General features: G+C 38.3%; 2 protein-coding genes across 2 annotated transcripts; both read right to left on the reverse strand.

Annotated features, from left to right (window-relative positions):
- Positions 1–756: 756 nt before the first annotated feature.
- LOC121961308 (neuritin-like) lies at positions 757–6,820 on the reverse strand. The gene is made up of 3 exons (XM_042511251.2): positions 6,500–6,820; positions 5,548–5,704; positions 757–4,845 (listed from the first exon to the last, which is right to left on the reverse strand). Exons 1-3 carry the CDS (start codon positions 6,549–6,551, stop codon positions 4,611–4,613), a joined length of 444 nt encoding a protein of 147 aa, XP_042367185.1. The 5' UTR covers positions 6,552–6,820; the 3' UTR covers positions 757–4,610.
- Positions 6,821–8,621: 1,801 nt separating this feature from the next.
- LOC121949665 (translocon-associated protein subunit alpha-like) lies at positions 8,622–14,831 on the reverse strand. Its single transcript, XM_042495375.2, has 9 exons — positions 14,673–14,831; positions 13,425–13,543; positions 13,236–13,329; positions 12,967–13,094; positions 11,764–11,898; positions 11,211–11,287; positions 10,255–10,333; positions 9,577–9,670; positions 8,622–9,443 (listed from the first exon to the last, which is right to left on the reverse strand). The coding sequence occupies exons 1-9, from the start codon at positions 14,740–14,742 to the stop codon at positions 9,379–9,381; spliced, it is 861 nt and encodes a 286-aa protein (XP_042351309.1). The 5' UTR covers positions 14,743–14,831; the 3' UTR covers positions 8,622–9,378.
- Positions 14,832–17,981: the final 3,150 nt, after the last annotated feature.

Raw genomic sequence — 17,981 nt, forward strand, 5'->3', positions numbered from 1 at the left:
AGGAGGTCGTCCATGTTTTGATAATGCCTGCGAGGACCGTCAGAATTAAAGGAAATATGCAAATGGTGACACAGTTTTGGAAAACAGACAAACAAAACAGATCGATGCTTGTGCTCGTTAATTTTGCTCTGAATCTAGGTGACTGGTGCGGTAACAGGAAAAATGATCAGATCTCTGTGAAGGAAATTTAACTTGAATTCTAATTTCATATAGATTTAAAGACCATTACAGTCGGTGATAACTCAGGGTTTATGGGATAATTATGTTAAATAAACTGGACTAATGACAGTCATATTCTTAAAAACTGTAACACTTTCTGTGGTGATTCACTACAGTCGTCCTTGGCTGCTTTTGAAGCTTTAAGGGATAGTTTCGTTTTTTGGAAGTGGGGTTTTACTAATTATCAATAGACAGTATATTATGTCAGTCAGCACATCTTCAGTCCAATCATGGAAGCTAAGCAAAGACCAGCTATGGAGGGATCAGTAACAAAACTTGTTTCAGCCACCTAAAAAAAAAAATAAATGTTTAAGTGTGCACCATACTATATTATTTTTCAGTATTTTTCACTGCTTTATCTTACTGTCAGACAGTAGTTTACAACTGGAACATTAAGACATTATATCACTCTCTTTAATGCCAGAATTCATTAAGAAAAACAGTCATTTAATAATCCCGAACATGAGAGTTGCTGGCCTACTGCTGCCTCAACCAGTCTCAACCATCTGGCCCTAGGAGACTCCTGTGTGAGTGTGATTTTTGTTAATTTTTTTTTTTTTTTAGTCACTTCTCTGTGTTTGGTATGTGCCTCTTGTATTTGGGTTTCATCTGTCTTTTGTTCTCCCCCCACCCCTTGTCTGCACTCCCTCACTCTTCTCACCTGATGGCACTCATCAATCTACACACCTGCCTGCAATAAAGCCAGCTACCTACAAAAGAGCCAGCTCCACAATCGCTCCCTGCCGAATTGTTGCCGAACACTGTTTGTTGCGACCAGCTATTTTTCAGATCTTTTCCATTTTTTTTGCCTGTTTGTTTGTCTTGCTAAGACTTTTTTGAGATCTCTGCCAGTATTCCCCCCGTCATCCTGTCCACACCTCCAACTGAAATAACCACAGAAACACAGATCCCCCCTCAACCTCAGCTGACTTTGTTGTTTTTTGTTTGTTAATTTGTTGTTTGTTCATATGCACAGTTCACTATTGTAAAACTCTTTTTTCCCCCAGCATCCGTTTGTCTGTCTGCTATTGGGTCACATACACACAATTAGTTATTTTGTGTTCGAGTGAGTCTTTGGCATCTAAAGCATTTAGTTTAGATTCACCAAAGTCACACAGTACACTAACTGATGGAGGCAGCGGTGGATCAGCAGCTCCTGTGTTCTGCAAGCTTGTTTTTGTCAATGGAGTGGTTTTGACCAGAGCATAGATGGGGAACTGAATCCGTTTGGTTTTCTCGTCATTACTCAGCTTCTGTGTGAGACTCCAGTCTGCTTCTCCTGACATCTACTGTATTTAATATGGATAAAAACCCCATACAACCCCACGCAAAAATATCTATCTATAACTATCTATAACTATCCCTTTAAAATCAAGCCAAAATTTCTCAAAATGAGACTGATTAAAAGCATTAAAAAGATAAATGGAGCAGCACAGCTAAAAATCTATTTTGTTGATACCATAATTATTAATGAATAAATAAATGGATCTGTCATTGGATATATCAATAAAAAGCAAGTGTGTATGGATATTTTATAAAAAAAATAAGCCTTGCCTTTCTATTGCATATAATTTGACTTTATTATTATTTATATTAATATTAGTATTATTATTAATAATACTAGGTATTTATAAGTGAAAAATACTGTGTATGAGTACTCAGACATTAAAATATAATTTGATTATACTTCTAGCTGCATTACATGCAGATTCCTCTTTGACAATATGATCTCTGTAATAGAATCCTTTCCCGTATATACTGCATGACAGACTGTGCTGATTCAGTAATTTAAAGCTTAGTTTTAGTAATATGTTTGTGAGTGTTTTTACACAAGGCTTAACAGGAATAAGTGAAATAACAGTGAACATTCACACTTAGGATTTTCCTTTTGCACGAACAGGTCAGAAGTTTGATCGAGCATCAAGACTGAACCAAAGCGTGGGGCGACGCTCAGAGAGAGCAAGAGAAGAAGTGGATGATGTATTGTATGTAATGTATGTATGTAATGTATGATGTCGTGTCTAAGATGTCTGTTTTTGGTGTCTTTGTAGCAGCCGTGCAACATCAACCACAGTGGGCTGAAGTGTTGGAGGGGAAAAGGGCTTAAAAGTGTGAAACAAGTGGCTTGATTGTCACTTACACAAACATTTACTACACTTGGAGACAGAGTAAAGTGACATATAATCTATAGTACATCTCAACGTTGTTTAGGCGACAACTTCAGTTTGATTACTGTCAGATTAGTGTCTAGCTCAGGCCTTTGGTCCTTTCACTAATCATTCAGTTAACATGATATTGAAATAGTTCTGTAATGGCTGAGAGCAAAGATTTGCTTAGATATTGCTGTTTTTGTTTTTGTGTGAAATGTTAATTTAAAAGTTTACTTGCAAAGTGACAGCTAATTATGTCATGATGGCTTAACTATATTTATACAAACTCACTGGAAATTAAAATCTGTGGTTTGGATGTCTAAAATACGCTTTAGCTGTTAATTAAAGGAATAGTTCCACTTTTTTTTAGACATACACTGATGTGCTTTTTTAGAAATACACTTACGTGCTTTCTCGCTAGGTAGAGATGTAACAGTCGATACCATTTTCATGTCTGCACACTAAACGTAAAGCTACAGCCAAGAGCCAGTTAGCTCGGCTTAGCTAAAACACAAGGAAACAGCTAGCCTCACACACCTAAAGCTCACTAATGAATTATTATTTTGTTTGTTTGTTTAATTCATACAATGTGAAAAAATGATAAGTTGTGGTTTTATGGGGAACTTAATGGACTATTTATAAAGACGGACTATGCCTCTCCTCTCTCTCCCACTATAAAAAAATGAAGCTAAAGTATCCCAGATGCATTTTTTCCCCTAGTATGGTGAAGACATGACCCGCCCCACTCTGCCTTACTCTGCCTGTGATTGGCTAACCCTGGCATTCCCAAACCAGTCTCACTCCTCTTGCCTAACTCTAACCCAGCAGACAGCCTTTTTTATAACATAAAATAACTCATTAAAACCATCATATCAGAAAGGTTAACACTCTAAAAAAAACATTAGCAAGATAAGTACTACCGAAAACAACCAAAACTATACTATTTGACATGTACTTTTTTGTTTTTTTACATTTGGCGCATGTCCAGTCCGCTTATCTGGAGATGGGCAGGGCTTATGACATATACAGCAGCCAGCCATCAGGGGGTGATCAAGATGTTTTGGCTTCACTTTTGGGGAGTCCATTTTTATATACAATCATTGGGAGTGATGTGTCAAACTATTTCTTGGCTGGGAGCAGCCATAGGAGCCATGTGTTAAGCTAAGCTAACTAGCTGCTGGCAGTTTCTTCATGTCAATGGCTCATTTATGCTCAATGTTAGATACGTAAGCAGAAAGAGATGAAGCCTTCTGAACATACTCTGTGTTCATTTCATTCATATTTTTGCGCATTTTCTTACGCATACGGATGAAACAAGATCATCCACCTGAGATCATAACTTAATTCACAGATATACGACCATATAGGGGACAACAAAGACATTTCAAAAGTGGTGGATTGGAATCCATCGGTATCACAGGGAACAGAATTTTCCGTCCACATGTCACGATGTATTTAATGGTCTCATTATTATCACAACCCCCTCCACCATCACCATGCTTATGGTTGTCCAAAACTTTTGATTTTGCCCTCTAGTGCCTTCTAGTAGCTGCATCTATACTAACATAAAGAACACAAATCTGTACGTAAAGGGTGCATAAACTAGCTTTTAGTATGCAGACATGAGAGTGGTATATATCTCTTCAGCTAACTCCCAAAAAGTTGAACCATTTCTTTAAATATCATGATAAAGCCATATAATATGTGGTACAGGGAGTGGGCACAAAAGCATTAACACCTCGCAGTGTTAGAAAAAAATGAGAACCAGCAAAACTCCTTAAGCACTGCTTAAAAAATGACCACAGAGTTGAATCCACAAAAACTGAACATGATTCATAAATAAAACTCTCATTGCATTAGATTGCACAGATGTTCGTGATATTGTGTCCACTCCTTGTATAATGGTAAACCAGAGCCACAGGTGTCAGACTGATCTGGTACATTGTTTTTAAAATCCCTTGAGTTCTTGGAGTGCTTGCTATAGTCGGCCTGGACTGATGAGTTGGCTAAAATTTAATGTTCTAAACTACTCTATCAGTTTCTGGACGTAAGGGAGGATCAAGCTGGAGGAGATTTCAAACATTATTCATCACAGCAAATATTGATTGGCTTATCCGCAGACCTCTGGGGCTCTGTGTCAAAATAATCCTTATTTAAACACCCGTCCCTCTTAAATCCTTGGCTTTAAGTTTGACCTCAGGAGGACTGAACCCAAGGGGCCCTCCTCATCACTCCCCTCATCTATACAGGGTACCAGTCGGGCCCAGCCATGATCAGCACACCTATCAGAGGCAGGAAAAGGGCAGCAAGAGGTGAACTTATGGTTGGCGAGGAGCTGGGGCTGCACAGGTCAAACAGACTCCCTTGGAAGCGGATCTTCCTGGAGTCCTGCCTCAGAGTCTCCCAGATGGAGCTGACTTCCTTCTGACAGTCGGACAACGCCGTGAGGGCACATGTGTGGAAAGCTTCCCAGTGGCTGCGGAACACACAAGGGATCATCATGAGATCAACGCTGGCGTCTGCCATTTTCACTTAGAATTCATCTCGGGCAACAGCACACAGACGTGTGCTGGCTGTTGTGGATTAATTTGCTTGCCAGTAATCTATCAGTCAGGCGGCTAGCTTCAAGTAAGTCAAACTGAGCTTTAATTACCATGGCAACTGCATCATAGAGTGAAACAATATCACAGATGATACTGCAAGAGGGCAATTTCCAGCAGAAGGCTTGTGTGTACACCTTTGTCTTCAATATACTGTGCCGGGGTTGTGGGGTACGTTCAGTAACAATGACATAAAACGTCCCCAGAATTTCATTACTGCTGCAGCAAAGTCATAAATTATTTAGTACAACGGCTCAGTGTCTCAGCACCATTCATTTCTCTATTCTCCCTCTGAGATCATGGCATCTGCTCTTTTTTTTCTAGTATTTTGTCAAGATATGCAAACTTCACACTGTATCTATCTGCAGTAATCCACTAAATCATGCACCACTGCATACAAAACGAACCGAAGGTTTTTATTGCAACCCATCAAAGTGAGTTTGTCTTTCACTCATCTCCTTCTCTGCTCTAAAGTAACTAAATCAGCTCAAATAAAATCATTCTATTGGGGTTGTCCCATGTGCACAAATGGATGCTGCATGCTGTTCACACACTCTTTCACTGACAGTTATTTTCACCTGCACACGGCTGCCACTCCCCTCTCGCTGGTCACGTTCTCCTGATAGTTGTCCATGCTCTCTCCCAGCTCCAGGACACAATCAGAAAAGTCCTTATAAATGTTCTCACACTTCACATCTGCATCTGATTCTCCTGACACCATCAAGGACAGGAATACTGAAAGACACACACAGGATAGCTTATTTGACCAGGCTTTATTATAATTTATTATTAAATTATACTATTTAATTGTTATGTTTTGGTAATTTTTTCCTGTGTGTGTGAAATAGCCTGCTTCCTCCTTCTCAAATACTGCTTATGATTATGCAACTTTTCCCCCAAATGATGCAATTTTTCAATCGTTTTGTGTTTGTTTTTACTTCATAAATACATGCAAGTGTTTTAACATTCCTTTTAATTTGTAAGATTTTGCTATAATGTCATTTGGACTTTACTTAAGACAGATGTCAGTGGGCAGTGGGATGTGGAGCAGTTGTTTCCAGATAATAGTCCTGACCACTGCATCCCATACATTCCTTCCACATGGGCTGCAATTCTCTGTTTGCTTTTAAATGCTGAAACATGTCCATAATACAACATTCTACAAGAAGACAATGCAAAACATGCAATGTTAAAGCACTGTATGTTAGTAAAAGTGCCATTTGAGTGATAGAGATCAATTTCTGGGTTTTTATTTTTGGAATTCGCGTGTCCAGGAGCTTGCACACTATCACCTAAGTATAGACACCCAGCGGTATCTACCGTCGATGGGTGTACTACAAGCTGTTGGCCACGGTGCAGGTCTCATCATGCATCACTGATGGAGATAAATAAAGATTACAATCATAGCGTGACATTTTTCATGCAGGGAGATAAAAGAAAAGGGTGTAAGACAGTTTTCTGTGTCAAACCATCCAAAGTGGCTCGCAGCCTTAAATATAAAAACCCACGGAGCAGCTTGAGATATCTTACCCAAGGCAAACGCAAGAATCCCTCCGATCTTCGTCGACATGAAAAATCCCATATCATCCCATTTCAAGCCAAGCGGAGGGCGCGGGATGCTGCCGAGGCACTCATGAATCGGAATCAAAAAGCGGAGCTGAGTCACACGGAGCTGATTAGCTGCCCATTATTTATGTGTGTCGGTGTGTATCAGTGATTAAGCGGCGATAAACACTTGGTGGGTGTGTATGTACAGTCTTTCCCTGCTCCGGCCGACTGCTGACGCTACCTGCCCCCCGGCGCGCGCTGAGCTCATCTTCCCCCCTCAGCACCGGACAGCTCCCTCACCTCACCGAGGAGGAACCACCGCACAACCCTCCCGCAACACTCACGCAACGCACGGAGGACTCTCTCAGGATGCCCATGCTCACTATCACACACTTTTTCTTACTTTATAGTTTTTAATCTGTGATGTTATCTCAAAGTAGGAGCTACAGCACAGAGGCTATATGCTATTAGCCATGTATCATAAGCCTACTGCTATGTTTTTTTTTTTTGTTTTTTTTTAAATCTGAGTTTAAATCTGACGCAGTCCTGTCCACTTCACAATGAAAATACAAAGTGTAGGAGAAAACTTTTTGTTTTAATATACAGTAGCATTATTTCCGAATAAATACTGAAAATATCCAGTGACTTGGTACTAATTATAGGGGTGAATAATAATAATAATAATGATAATGATAATATTAATAATTATAATAATGATGATGATAATAATAATAGCTTGGATTTATACAGCGCCTGAGACCCAAAGACGCTTTACATGGTTGAGTGAATAAAACTAAACAGCATACAGAGCAAAAAAAAAAAAAAAATGAAAAACAAAAAACAAAGTACAGTGGAGGCAAAGTTCTGAGACTCCAATTTAAAATGTAAAAATAGCCTATATGACTGCATATCTCATTATCATATAAGCATGAGGAATATAGGAAATGTTGCACAAGGGAAAATAGAGATTGGATAAATTATTAAATGTATTCAAAGAACGAAAAAAAGGAAAATTAATGAGCTGGAATAATTATATAATACATTGAGGAAATAAAAAACAGGAGATTAAAATTATTTTTAATTTACCAATCAATTGATTAGAAAGGGTGAGAAAACTTTTTTTTTGTCACAGTGCATTATTTCCTAAAAATTTACTAAGAAGAACTGGCAATGTGATGCTAATTTGTAAACAGAGACAAAATTCTGAGAGTCTTTTTCAAAATTTAAAAGTAGCATATTTGACTGTATATCTCATTATCACATAATGCTCTCTGTGCATGTATGATGTGGATGTGTGAAAGGAAGACTTGTTGTGGCTTCTTGAAGGTTAATGTTGCCAGCCTTGTGACTGCCTGCCCCATCCCCTGATAAGTTGGATTGACTTTTATATGATGAAATAACGCATAAATAACTTTCCCACTTTTTGATTTTTAAAAATGTTATACTATAAACAAAGCTTTTAACCTTTTATGCGTTATGGGCTTTTGCCCTTGCTGAGACTGGTGTCAAACCTAGAACCTGCAGGCCCAGTGTAAGGTACTGCAGTGGGCGTGTTACATTTGGACCCATAAAACAAATGTTTTGCAAACTCTGTGGTTCAAAACATGTCATTTAGAGCTGCAATGATTAGTCTATTGATCATTTATTTGGTCAACAGAAATAAAGTTATTTTAATATTTGTCTGTTTAAATCGTTTTATAAGTAAAACTTGATGGTTCCAGCCTGTCAGTTGAGAGAATTTTCTCATTTTTGTTGTTTTTAACATTATAAATTGAACAGCTTTAGATTTTTTGATTGCTTGTCGTAATAAAAACAAAACTAAAAAACAAAAGGTGATCATCAATTTGGACTCTCACAAAATTGCAATGGACACTATTCATTGATCTCTAAAGTTCGGTTGACCAAACATTTATTCCATTCTGAAGATAATCATTAGTTGTGTTCTTTCAAGTTTCCCTCAGTGACATGCTGTTCCCATTTTACTGAAGCTGTGTTTTAAAGATTGCATAATTATAATTGAAGGAACCACAAACTCCTAGAGAATACAGACAACAATATAATTAGGAAATAGTTTTCAGGAGAGCAACTAAAGGGACAAAATATATTTTGTTCACCCTTTTATTGTTTCTGAAAACATACTTTTCCCCCCCAAAATGGCATGCAATCTGACAGATTGCACCACTGGCACTTAGTAAAGAGTTTGAAATGTCCCACCAAGGAACATTTACACTACAGCACGGTGAAAACAAAAAAGTCAGGTAATCTGCAGAAACTTCAAGAGAACACTGTTTTAAAGTTTGTTGTTAATGCAGCTGCCATTGCCCCACCTAAAAGAAATCAGTGGGAAACCTTTTAATCAATTGCATCTACTTTTTTCTTAACATGAAGCCTTTGCAGGCACCGCAGACACAGTACAGATAAGGCACAATGGTGTTCACATGATAGATGGGGGGGGGGGGTTCACCTCATTCAGCAAATGAAGTAGGATTGTTTGAAGCCTAAAAATGCAGATAACAAATCTCCTGCTTTCTTTGTGCAGGGTAGTTCTTATCAAAATCCCTTTGCCTTTTCCCTCAAAAGTTAATTGGTTCATCTTTTATCACCTTTCACACACACACATACTAATAAAAAAAGTCCCTTTAGAAATGACTGTAGTTCAGTCCTGTTAGTGTCTAAGCCCAGGATGCGGTGTGGTCGTGGTTCCAGCAGGACAAGAGGCTGAGGTCCATACAAACATTTTTAACAAAATGCTTGGGCTGGAAATGTTGATCCATTGTAAATTGGAGATGTATTACAGTGGTGAGAAAATGAGCTTTGAAAGCCTGATGGACAGTATGATGATGGATGGAGAAGGGAAATTTTTATTGATCTGCTCCAGCTGCCCTGTTGGTTCGTTTCCGTGGAGATGCTTTAGGGGAAGCCTTGTCTGTAAGACAGGATGTAAAGATCAGTTTAGTGTTGCTACAATTTCATGGAGAGTAACCGTAACACAAGCTAAAACCACTTCTCTGTTCAGACTGTTATTGTTTGTGACAGTTGGAGATAATAAATGAACATACTCATGACATTGAGGGTCTCCTGAGGAATCCAGCTGATGTCCACATCGCTCATACCACCAGTGCCCTTCTCGATTTTCACTGGGAGTCTCTTTTTCTGCAAAACACAAGTTGAAAGATAACATTTCTCATTTTCTTATCTCAGCAGTTAGTGTTGGCAGCGAACTCAAAGAGGAATAACTGCTACTAAAAAATGTCTGCAAATTGGGAAAACAATGAGGCCCGGGAGCTCTTTATTCTCCAAGCAGAGGAAGAGATCAGCCACCAAAAGAGTCTGTAAACGACTGTTGTTGACATGTCATGTCATTGATATTGTTAAGAAAGTGCTGCTGACACGTATGATATATATGTCATACTAGAGGCAGACTCTGCTGTGTTAAACGTAATGCCTAGTACGCCTCTTTTTGACTCAGCGATGCTGGCATGCTGTCTGTAAAAAAGCAAAGGTGGCATGAAGAAGGAACTTTGAAGTGGCCCTATAGTGCAATCTCTGTGTAAAAAGGGTACTCGTTAACTATATTCCATTTTCTGCTGTTAATTTTATACACAAAAATATTTAATTGCAATTGTATTGGTCAAACATAGGAAATAATTCAACCTATCTCTGAAGTGCTTTATGTTGACCAAAAATACATATCTTCACATAAGGAATAAAGCAGTTGATAGATGATTAACACATACCGTCCTTGTCTCCAGGACCTGGTACATCCCAAAGAGCATCAGGACCACCAGTCCACCCAGGAAGATGTACATGAACATTCTGCAAAAAAAGAATAAAAATATTTAATCAGTGAATGGAAATCACAAAAAAAAAAAACCCAAAAAAAACAAAGAGTTTCACAGTTACTTGGTGTATTTTTGCAAACCACACTATGAGAGGTGCAGGGCTAGTGGATGACTGAAGACCTAATTTACACCTTGGCTGAAATGCAATCTACTTTACTTACATACCCAATGTAATGCTTTTCATTTTAGTATCTGTAGCAACAAACTTGGTTGAAAATGGTGGTATGAAAAATAATGTATGTAAATTATACTGGAGCAAAAGCAAGCGACCAAAAGTAGCAATATTCAAATAAACAGCTCCCTCCGACAGCCACTGCAATGTTTTGCATGAAAACCAGTCTAACAAATTGGCCCCTCGTGCCCTAAAATGAACTTTCAGTGTTCTGTATCTGCAACAAGTTTCGAATGTTTTGGAGATTTTAAGATGGAAAACATTTTGTTTGGCTTGAATAATTTGCCAGTGACAGTTTCTGCATCTCGCCCCAGCAGCACAATTCTGACAACTAATCTCTTTGTGCCAATTTCACACCTCCTTTTACAGGTTCTTACATGTGCAACAGTCTGGAAAGGCTGGTATTGTGAAGCCTTAGAGATCTGGATGTAGCCTTAAGGGAAATTTCAAATAAGTAATAGGTGGACAAAATAATTAGATTTGCACGTTATTTACATACAAATGAGATGCAGAAACTGGTTTAATAAGCTCATTGCCTTCTGTCTTTCATATGTCTTCTGCCTACTCTGATTTAGCCAGTTTGGTGCTATTATATAGCTTGCGGTCTTCCTTCCACTTTTTCAGTGAAATAAAATGTGAGAGCAATGAATGTATGTCCGTGATAGAAGATAGTCCTTACGTTTCTCCGTCCAGTCCCTCTTCTAGCTCAGTGATGGTGACAGTCTGGTTGTAGATGGCGGTCTGGAACACGTTGCCCTGAGGAAACATTTAAAAACTAGTAAGCAAATACTATTAACAGGCAAGTATTTTGAGCTTTCATGAACTTTCTTGAAAATGTATAGAGCTGCTCTTTAAAAATCAGAATGTCAGTATGACTCAGCATCTATCACAGCATTCGTTAACAGCATGGAAACAACAGTCAAGGCTCAGCAAGCAGAAAATAATGACAGTAAGGGGCCGCCAGTCATCCCAATTATACAAAAACGGGAAAAATATAGCTGTTACAAAGACAAATTGCTTTGCTGACAATGGCTTCTTCAGGTATACATTTTCATGAATCATCAAAATTTGAGAGGCTGCAAAAACTTTCCTGCTGAATATCTTGACAGTCACTCTAACATCATCACACTACATCTTTTCTCTAAAATGTCCACCTGAACAGACCTCACGCACCAACCACCACTACCACAAATATAATTTTTCAATAAATAAATAATAAAAAACATTTTTACCTCAGAGTCAAGGTAGTTGAGAAGGATAACGAGACCAAAGGGACGACCTGCCATAGGCTGGGCTGGGATGAAGGAGTACTCGAAGGAGGCCTGAGCCTGGGGCTGCACTACTGTGCTCAGAGGCAACGCTGTGAACTACACAAAACATACATCATTAAAAAAATGACTTTTTTTGCAATACAAACATACACATACAGTAGATACATCAAAATTTAATGTTGTAGGTTTTTTGTCTTTAATAAAAGTTTATAAAAATGCTAGAAATCCATGCGGTGTGCAATGTGTGAGCATGTGTGCAACTGTGATGCATTTGAATTTACTTGAACTTAAAGGAATACTTCACCTCCCAAATGATCATTTGTGGATCAATTGCTCACCCTGTGTTATGTTGATTTCATGAAGAAAACTTTATTTTTCTCGTATGCCTCCACAGTGAACAAAGAATCCAGAACAGATCAAATTCCTAATGAATTAAAGTCATAGGGGACCACATTAACCACACCAAAACTGTATCAAAACACCCGTTTACAAACTCTCTCACATCTCATGCAGCATAATACAAGTCCTATTTATCCAGTCGTGTGCTCAGTACTACCTAAACACATGCATTTTCACTAAAAACGGAATACTTCAACATACACAGTTTCACACATGGAGGAGTTGTGTGACTGCGCTGTTTATGCAGAAGTGTTTCACATAGAAAGGTTTTAGCAAAGATGCATGTGTTTGGGAAGTACTGAGCATATGACTGGAAAAATGAGACTTGGATTATACTGCATGAGTTGTGAGAAAGTTTGTAAACAGACTCTGTGACTCAGATTCATCAAGAATGTACACCTTTTTGGATTCTTCACTCAGGCATGCTTGAGAAACAGTTTTCTTCATGAATATAAGGTAACACAGGGTGAGTAGTTCATTTTGGGGATGAAACATTCCTTTAATGGTTTTATTTAAGCCATGTGAATATTTTACAAACCTCTATATCTCTAAGAATTATAATTTAACATAGTCTTACGCAACCACATCCCAAAAACTTTCAGACGCATTGGTATTAAGTATTTTTTTAATGATCTCAGTGAAATCAAATCAACAAATGATTGCTTTCCTAAATGATTTTGCTCTATATCAGACTCCAGATAAAGCTAAACTGTGGAGAAAATGTTTGCCTTCCTGTTTTCAAATGACATGTCAGATCAAACTTACATTCTGGATGTAGAACTGGAAGTCTTGGGGGTAACGGAAGGAGGCCTCCAACGACTGAACGGTGAAATCCTGACTTCCCTTGTTGGTAAAACCCACCAGGAACCTCACAATTTCATTGGCAGGGAACTCTAAATTCATTATGAATACAATAAATAACAAATATATTTAAAAAAAACATCAACAAAACAAAATCACTAGGATGTAAGATGTACTAGCAAAGCCTGACTCAGCTCACTGTTGAAAACCTGAAAAAAAGGAGCCAAACGAACCCTCTCCTGTCATGAAGATGATGGTCGTGTCGGCATCAGGGTGAGACGTTAACTGTTTATCAGCTCCTTCGTCAGCGTCGTCTTCGTCTCCTTCCTGAGGAGGAATGTCACATGTCATCGTTACTTGATTGTCTGTATATAAACCTCATAGTTTGTTGTGCTGCTGTATGATAAAAAAACACCACATACCGAAGGTTGTATCTGATCTTCCTCAACAAGCACGTCTTCTTCATCTTCCTCCTCATCTACGGCAGCATCTGGGTCCTCAGCGATGTCCTCAGCAGAGTCTGGGTCTGCAGAGACGTGGCCTGCGTGGGGCAAAAGACACAGCAATATATAAGTGCATGAAAAAGTGACAGATTGTCCCATCATAAAACAGATAGATTGTGTTTTTCTGTTGTTAAAAACTATTTGGCTCAGCATGTTTTCTCTGCCAGCTAGATTTTAGTGAGCCAAATGGACAATAAATGCCCATATTAGGTCAATATGTAAAAATTTACTGATATCTTTCTTTCACACAACTGTCTGTGTGTTGATATCTTCTACAAATTATAAAAGTAATCTCTATAATATCCATGCAAAGTAAAAAATATGAAAAGATTTTGTCAATAACTGTTTTTTTGTGGAGGAAGAACAGTCAACTGTGCAATAAAGAGTTATTTGGTGTCCTGAAAAACAATGAAAACGTGAAATCCATTGATGGTAGTATAACCGGAATATTACACACCAGTAAGCCCATTCAGCAAATGAATGAATGAATGAACACTTTAAAGTGATGTTTCAGCTGGACTGACCGGGTAGTAGGAGCATTTCAGATGCAATGTAAAATAATTGGCTGAGTCTATTTTTTTTAACGTATTGTTAATGTTGATACATTTCCTCTTTTGTGATTTATTTCCCCTTTTGCACATAAACTGGCTACTTTGTTGCCAGTTGAAAACGAACAATTAAAGTCCCAATTTTAATGTAGGTAAGCAGGAAAAAAAAGTTTAAGAGAAACCAAACACAAACATGTAGTAAGTTACCATGTTATCTATGGTGACGTGTCCCAGCATGAGGGCGCCCTTAACTGTTGCTGCATCCACAACCACTTTTAGACTTTGTCTAAATTCACCTCTAAGGCTCAAAAAGTGAATTTTAACTCCCCATTTAATGACGGACGTATTTTTTTCACGTTTCGACGGCAGCAGCTGGAAGAAGACGATGATTTTCATAGTAAAAGAGACGCGCTTACAGCAGTCCTGTTACTATGAATAAACATATGGATAAAGCATGCACACAGTGACATTAGTGAAGCGCTGGTGAAAACTCAAAGCTGCTTGTGAAAAGCTGCGGGACTCTGCCACGTCAATGTGAGTCTGTCTAATAACTTTATAACTGTAACTATAACTCTATAACGACACAAACCGTGTGTTTCAACCGAGAAAGGTGACTTACCGATGGATATCAACCCACAGGGGAAGGCCAGGAGAAACAGAAGCAACAATTTTGATCCGAAATTGAACATTTTGTCAGAGTTGGGGGCAGAAGTTAGTAACACATCAGCGTTCAGAGAGGAGAGGACAGCGGCGGAGCAGGGGGCGGGACAACAGGACGTTAGACCCGCCTGTTAGGTATGACTGGAGGACGACTGGGAGGGACCAGACTTTTCGAAAAGCACCAGTGGGTTGTGTTTTACTTGTGGAGGAAGTCAGAAAGCATGCCACAACCCGCACACATTTTTCTAACGAAATTTAGCAAATAAAAAAAAAGAAAAGAAAAGAAATGACAACAGGCTATTTACTCTTTAGTCTCTAAAGAGATTGCAGATTTGGATTCCTTTTTGCACACTGTAGGGGCCTCCTCTGTGTTTGTCACGTCAAAATGTAAATATCCAGTTCTTCTGTTTTTCTCTTTGAGGTTTTTATACAGTGAATTTATAATAAAACAATATTTAGTCTGATTCAAAAATAATGGTTCAGTGTCTGAGTAAGGGTGAACTTTGTATCAATGTTCAGAGAGCAGCTGAAACTACCTGGCGGAAAGTTAAGACAGTGCAGGATGTGGATGGACCAAAAGGACCTCAAGATGTCACTGTAGCTTATTTGCACGATATACCTCAAACTGAAATCTTAAGGCAAAACATGCCGGGTTAAAAAAAAAAAAAAAGCTATACCAGAGTGATGGATTTTCTCTGCTCCCAATCTATTTTACAAATCTAATTGTTCCTCTGATCTCACACACTGCCAAAACACCATCTTATGGGCAGAGAACAGTGATCATGTAATGACGATACAGATACGTTGTCACCAGGATGACATTCAGAGCTCCTAAATATTTAATCTGTCATTATAAATACATTAATTACACTCTTTTGTGTCCTGTGCACACCATCTTCTTTGATGCATCCTTAAAAGTTAAACTACCCTGACTTTTTCTTCTGCACATCCATCTCTTTAAATAACTGTGTATCATGATGTGAACTTGGACATGGCTTGACCTATGGTAGCCCACACACCTTGCAGGGAAAAACTCATCCAGCGTTGGTGGGTGGGATGTGTTAAAAACAGACCTGAGAACCAGCTGGAGGATGTGTCAGGTCTGAGTCGTCACTTCACTGATGTGACATTCATCTCAAATGTGGAAAAGGGTGCAGTGAAAGAAACTACAGTGAAATAGTGATTAAACAGAACAAAAGAGGAAGGCTACACTTTCATTTGTCAAACTAAAAAAAAAAGAAATTCATCTTTAAAGACAAACAGTCTTCATATGGATGGGGGTGAAAAAACAAGTGATAGATAAATATAGGTGTCAAAAATGACTGTGAGCTGCAGGACATCACAGTGATCATGAACTATATACAAATGGTGTAAATAACATGTAGCTTGTGTGTTTACCTTTGTAATATTTTAGCCCCTCATTTCTTTGATCATGTGCATCTTATATCACATTGTAGTGGTCATCAGGCGAAGCAAATCCAGAATCTAGGAGACAAACTGGGGTTATCCTCAAATGATGAAAGGACTCAGTCTGTACAGAAATCAAAAGGATCTGATGGCTGTAGAGATGCCAAACACATGGCTGCACCAAATACAGAAGTGTGGATAATATTAGAATCAGGCACACAGAGAGCTGCATAACCATTTTAACTGTGCTCCATGTAAACACTGTATCCAAAATATGACCAAAAACCAGGACAAGATACCAGTTTGCTTGTAAACAGTCATTAATGAATCTCTAATCCCTGTGGACATCCACATTCTGTAAGATCTCAATACAGCCCAGGTTTAGCAGGTAGCTACAGAGAGAGGTTTGCTTCCTTCCTATGAGGTTAATATGATAACAGTTATATAAATCAACATTATTTCACTCCTCACACCTATAGTTAAAGCGGTTATACTGATAGAATTGTTGCGATATTGATACCAGTATCAGAAACGCCTCCAATACTGCTTAAAATGCTGGATTGGATATCGTGAGTACGCAAGTCTAGGCGTTGTTTTCATATTGAAAGTATTTGTTTATGGTCTTTTATTAAGTATACTTTCAATAGCTGCTGCATTGTAATTGTCACACATATATTTTTAAAAAACGTTGACCCAAGCCCGACTGATGACGCCTCTGATAGTGTGCCAAATATTGACCCTTTTGGGAGGTGCAGACCAGATTTTACTGCACGTGTTGTACCCATAATGCTATGACATCTTTTCAACCGTTTTGCAGTTTTTCCGGAAATCAATTCTTCTCCTCTGCTGCCCTAAACTGCAGCCTACAGAGAAAGTTGCACTGTGCAGCCACTTGCAATTACAGATTTAGAGTAGCAGAGACAAATAGATTTCCAGGTAAAAGTGTAATGTTTGCCATTAGCAAAAGTTCAGCAATTTCTCAATATTTCACATTGCAAAGTCCCACCAGTAAAAAAGCAACATTTTCACTATGCAAGGCTGTAGTTTTGATGGGTGGCACTGGGGTAATTGCTACTAAATTGTGGCTGCACTAAATGTTTTTGCTGTTGGAATTGCTAATTATTCTAATTGTTAATTATTTTATGGCTCATGTATATATTTTTTCATTTTGTACAAAGGGTTTAACTTAACCCATGCCACACAGCAATGATAGCAACCGTTTCACATTGGTACAGGTTTAGTAGTATACAGTGGTTATATTATTATATTTTTCAGTGCAGTGGTGTCTGTATGCAGTATTGGCCCATGCACAAGTTCAGGTATGAGAATCAGTTTCAAGAAGAAAAGAGTCAGTCAGTCACTTGTTGTGCTTACAGTTCACGGCTGGCTTTAAACAATTATGAAATCTGTGGTGACTGGCTGATAGCAAAGGTGTCACTGCATTTGTGTATCAGTGTATCATCTTTGACATATATCCTGTTTCCTTGTTTCCTGTGAATTCTGAGGTTTAAAAGGGAATTTATCCATTGTATTTATTTATTTTTTTTTAAAAAAGAATACTTTTCAAATATTGAAACATGACAAAATAATACATAAACATATTAAGTAGCTACTTGCTTATATATAGCATGTTAAATATTACATTTGTAATCTCAAAGGAATTTTCAGGTTAATTTGAGATGAAAATTGGTTAATTTAACTAAAATATTCCTTAATATCGTCAAAAGTGGCTCACAGCCTCAATATGTGTTGCCTTGATGTTTTTCTTCAGTCTAAAAAAAGTTTGTGGTTTTCTGCAAAAGCACACATCCTGTCATGTGTTAACAGAAAAAAAGTCTCGCCTCTCGAGTGTAGCATCACA

This window comes from Plectropomus leopardus, chromosome 2 (assembly GCF_026936395.1).
Source record: "Plectropomus leopardus strain MGB_pleo_1.0 chromosome 2, ASM2693639v1, whole genome shotgun sequence".
Lineage (NCBI taxonomy): Eukaryota > Metazoa > Chordata > Actinopteri > Perciformes > Serranidae > Plectropomus > Plectropomus leopardus.

Coding starts and splice junctions, on each gene's coding strand:
- LOC121961308 (XM_042511251.2), bottom strand. CDS start 6,551: ATGGGATTTTTCATGTCGACGAAGATCGGAGGGATTCTTGCGTTTGCC. Junction 5,705..6,499: donor GATTCTTGCGTTTGCCTTGG/GTAAGATATCTC, acceptor TGTGTCTTTCAG/TATTCCTGTCCTTGATGGTG. Junction 4,846..5,547: donor GGAGTGGCAGCCGTGTGCAG/GTGAAAATAACT, acceptor TGTGTTCCGCAG/CCACTGGGAAGCTTTCCACA.
- LOC121949665 (XM_042495375.2), bottom strand. CDS start 14,742: ATGTTCAATTTCGGATCAAAATTGTTGCTTCTGTTTCTCCTGGCCTTC. Junction 13,544..14,672: donor CTGTGGGTTGATATCCATCG/GTAAGTCACCTT, acceptor TGCCCCACGCAG/GCCACGTCTCTGCAGACCCA. Junction 13,330..13,424: donor AAGATCAGATACAACCTTCG/GTATGTGGTGTT, acceptor ATTCCTCCTCAG/GAAGGAGACGAAGACGACGC.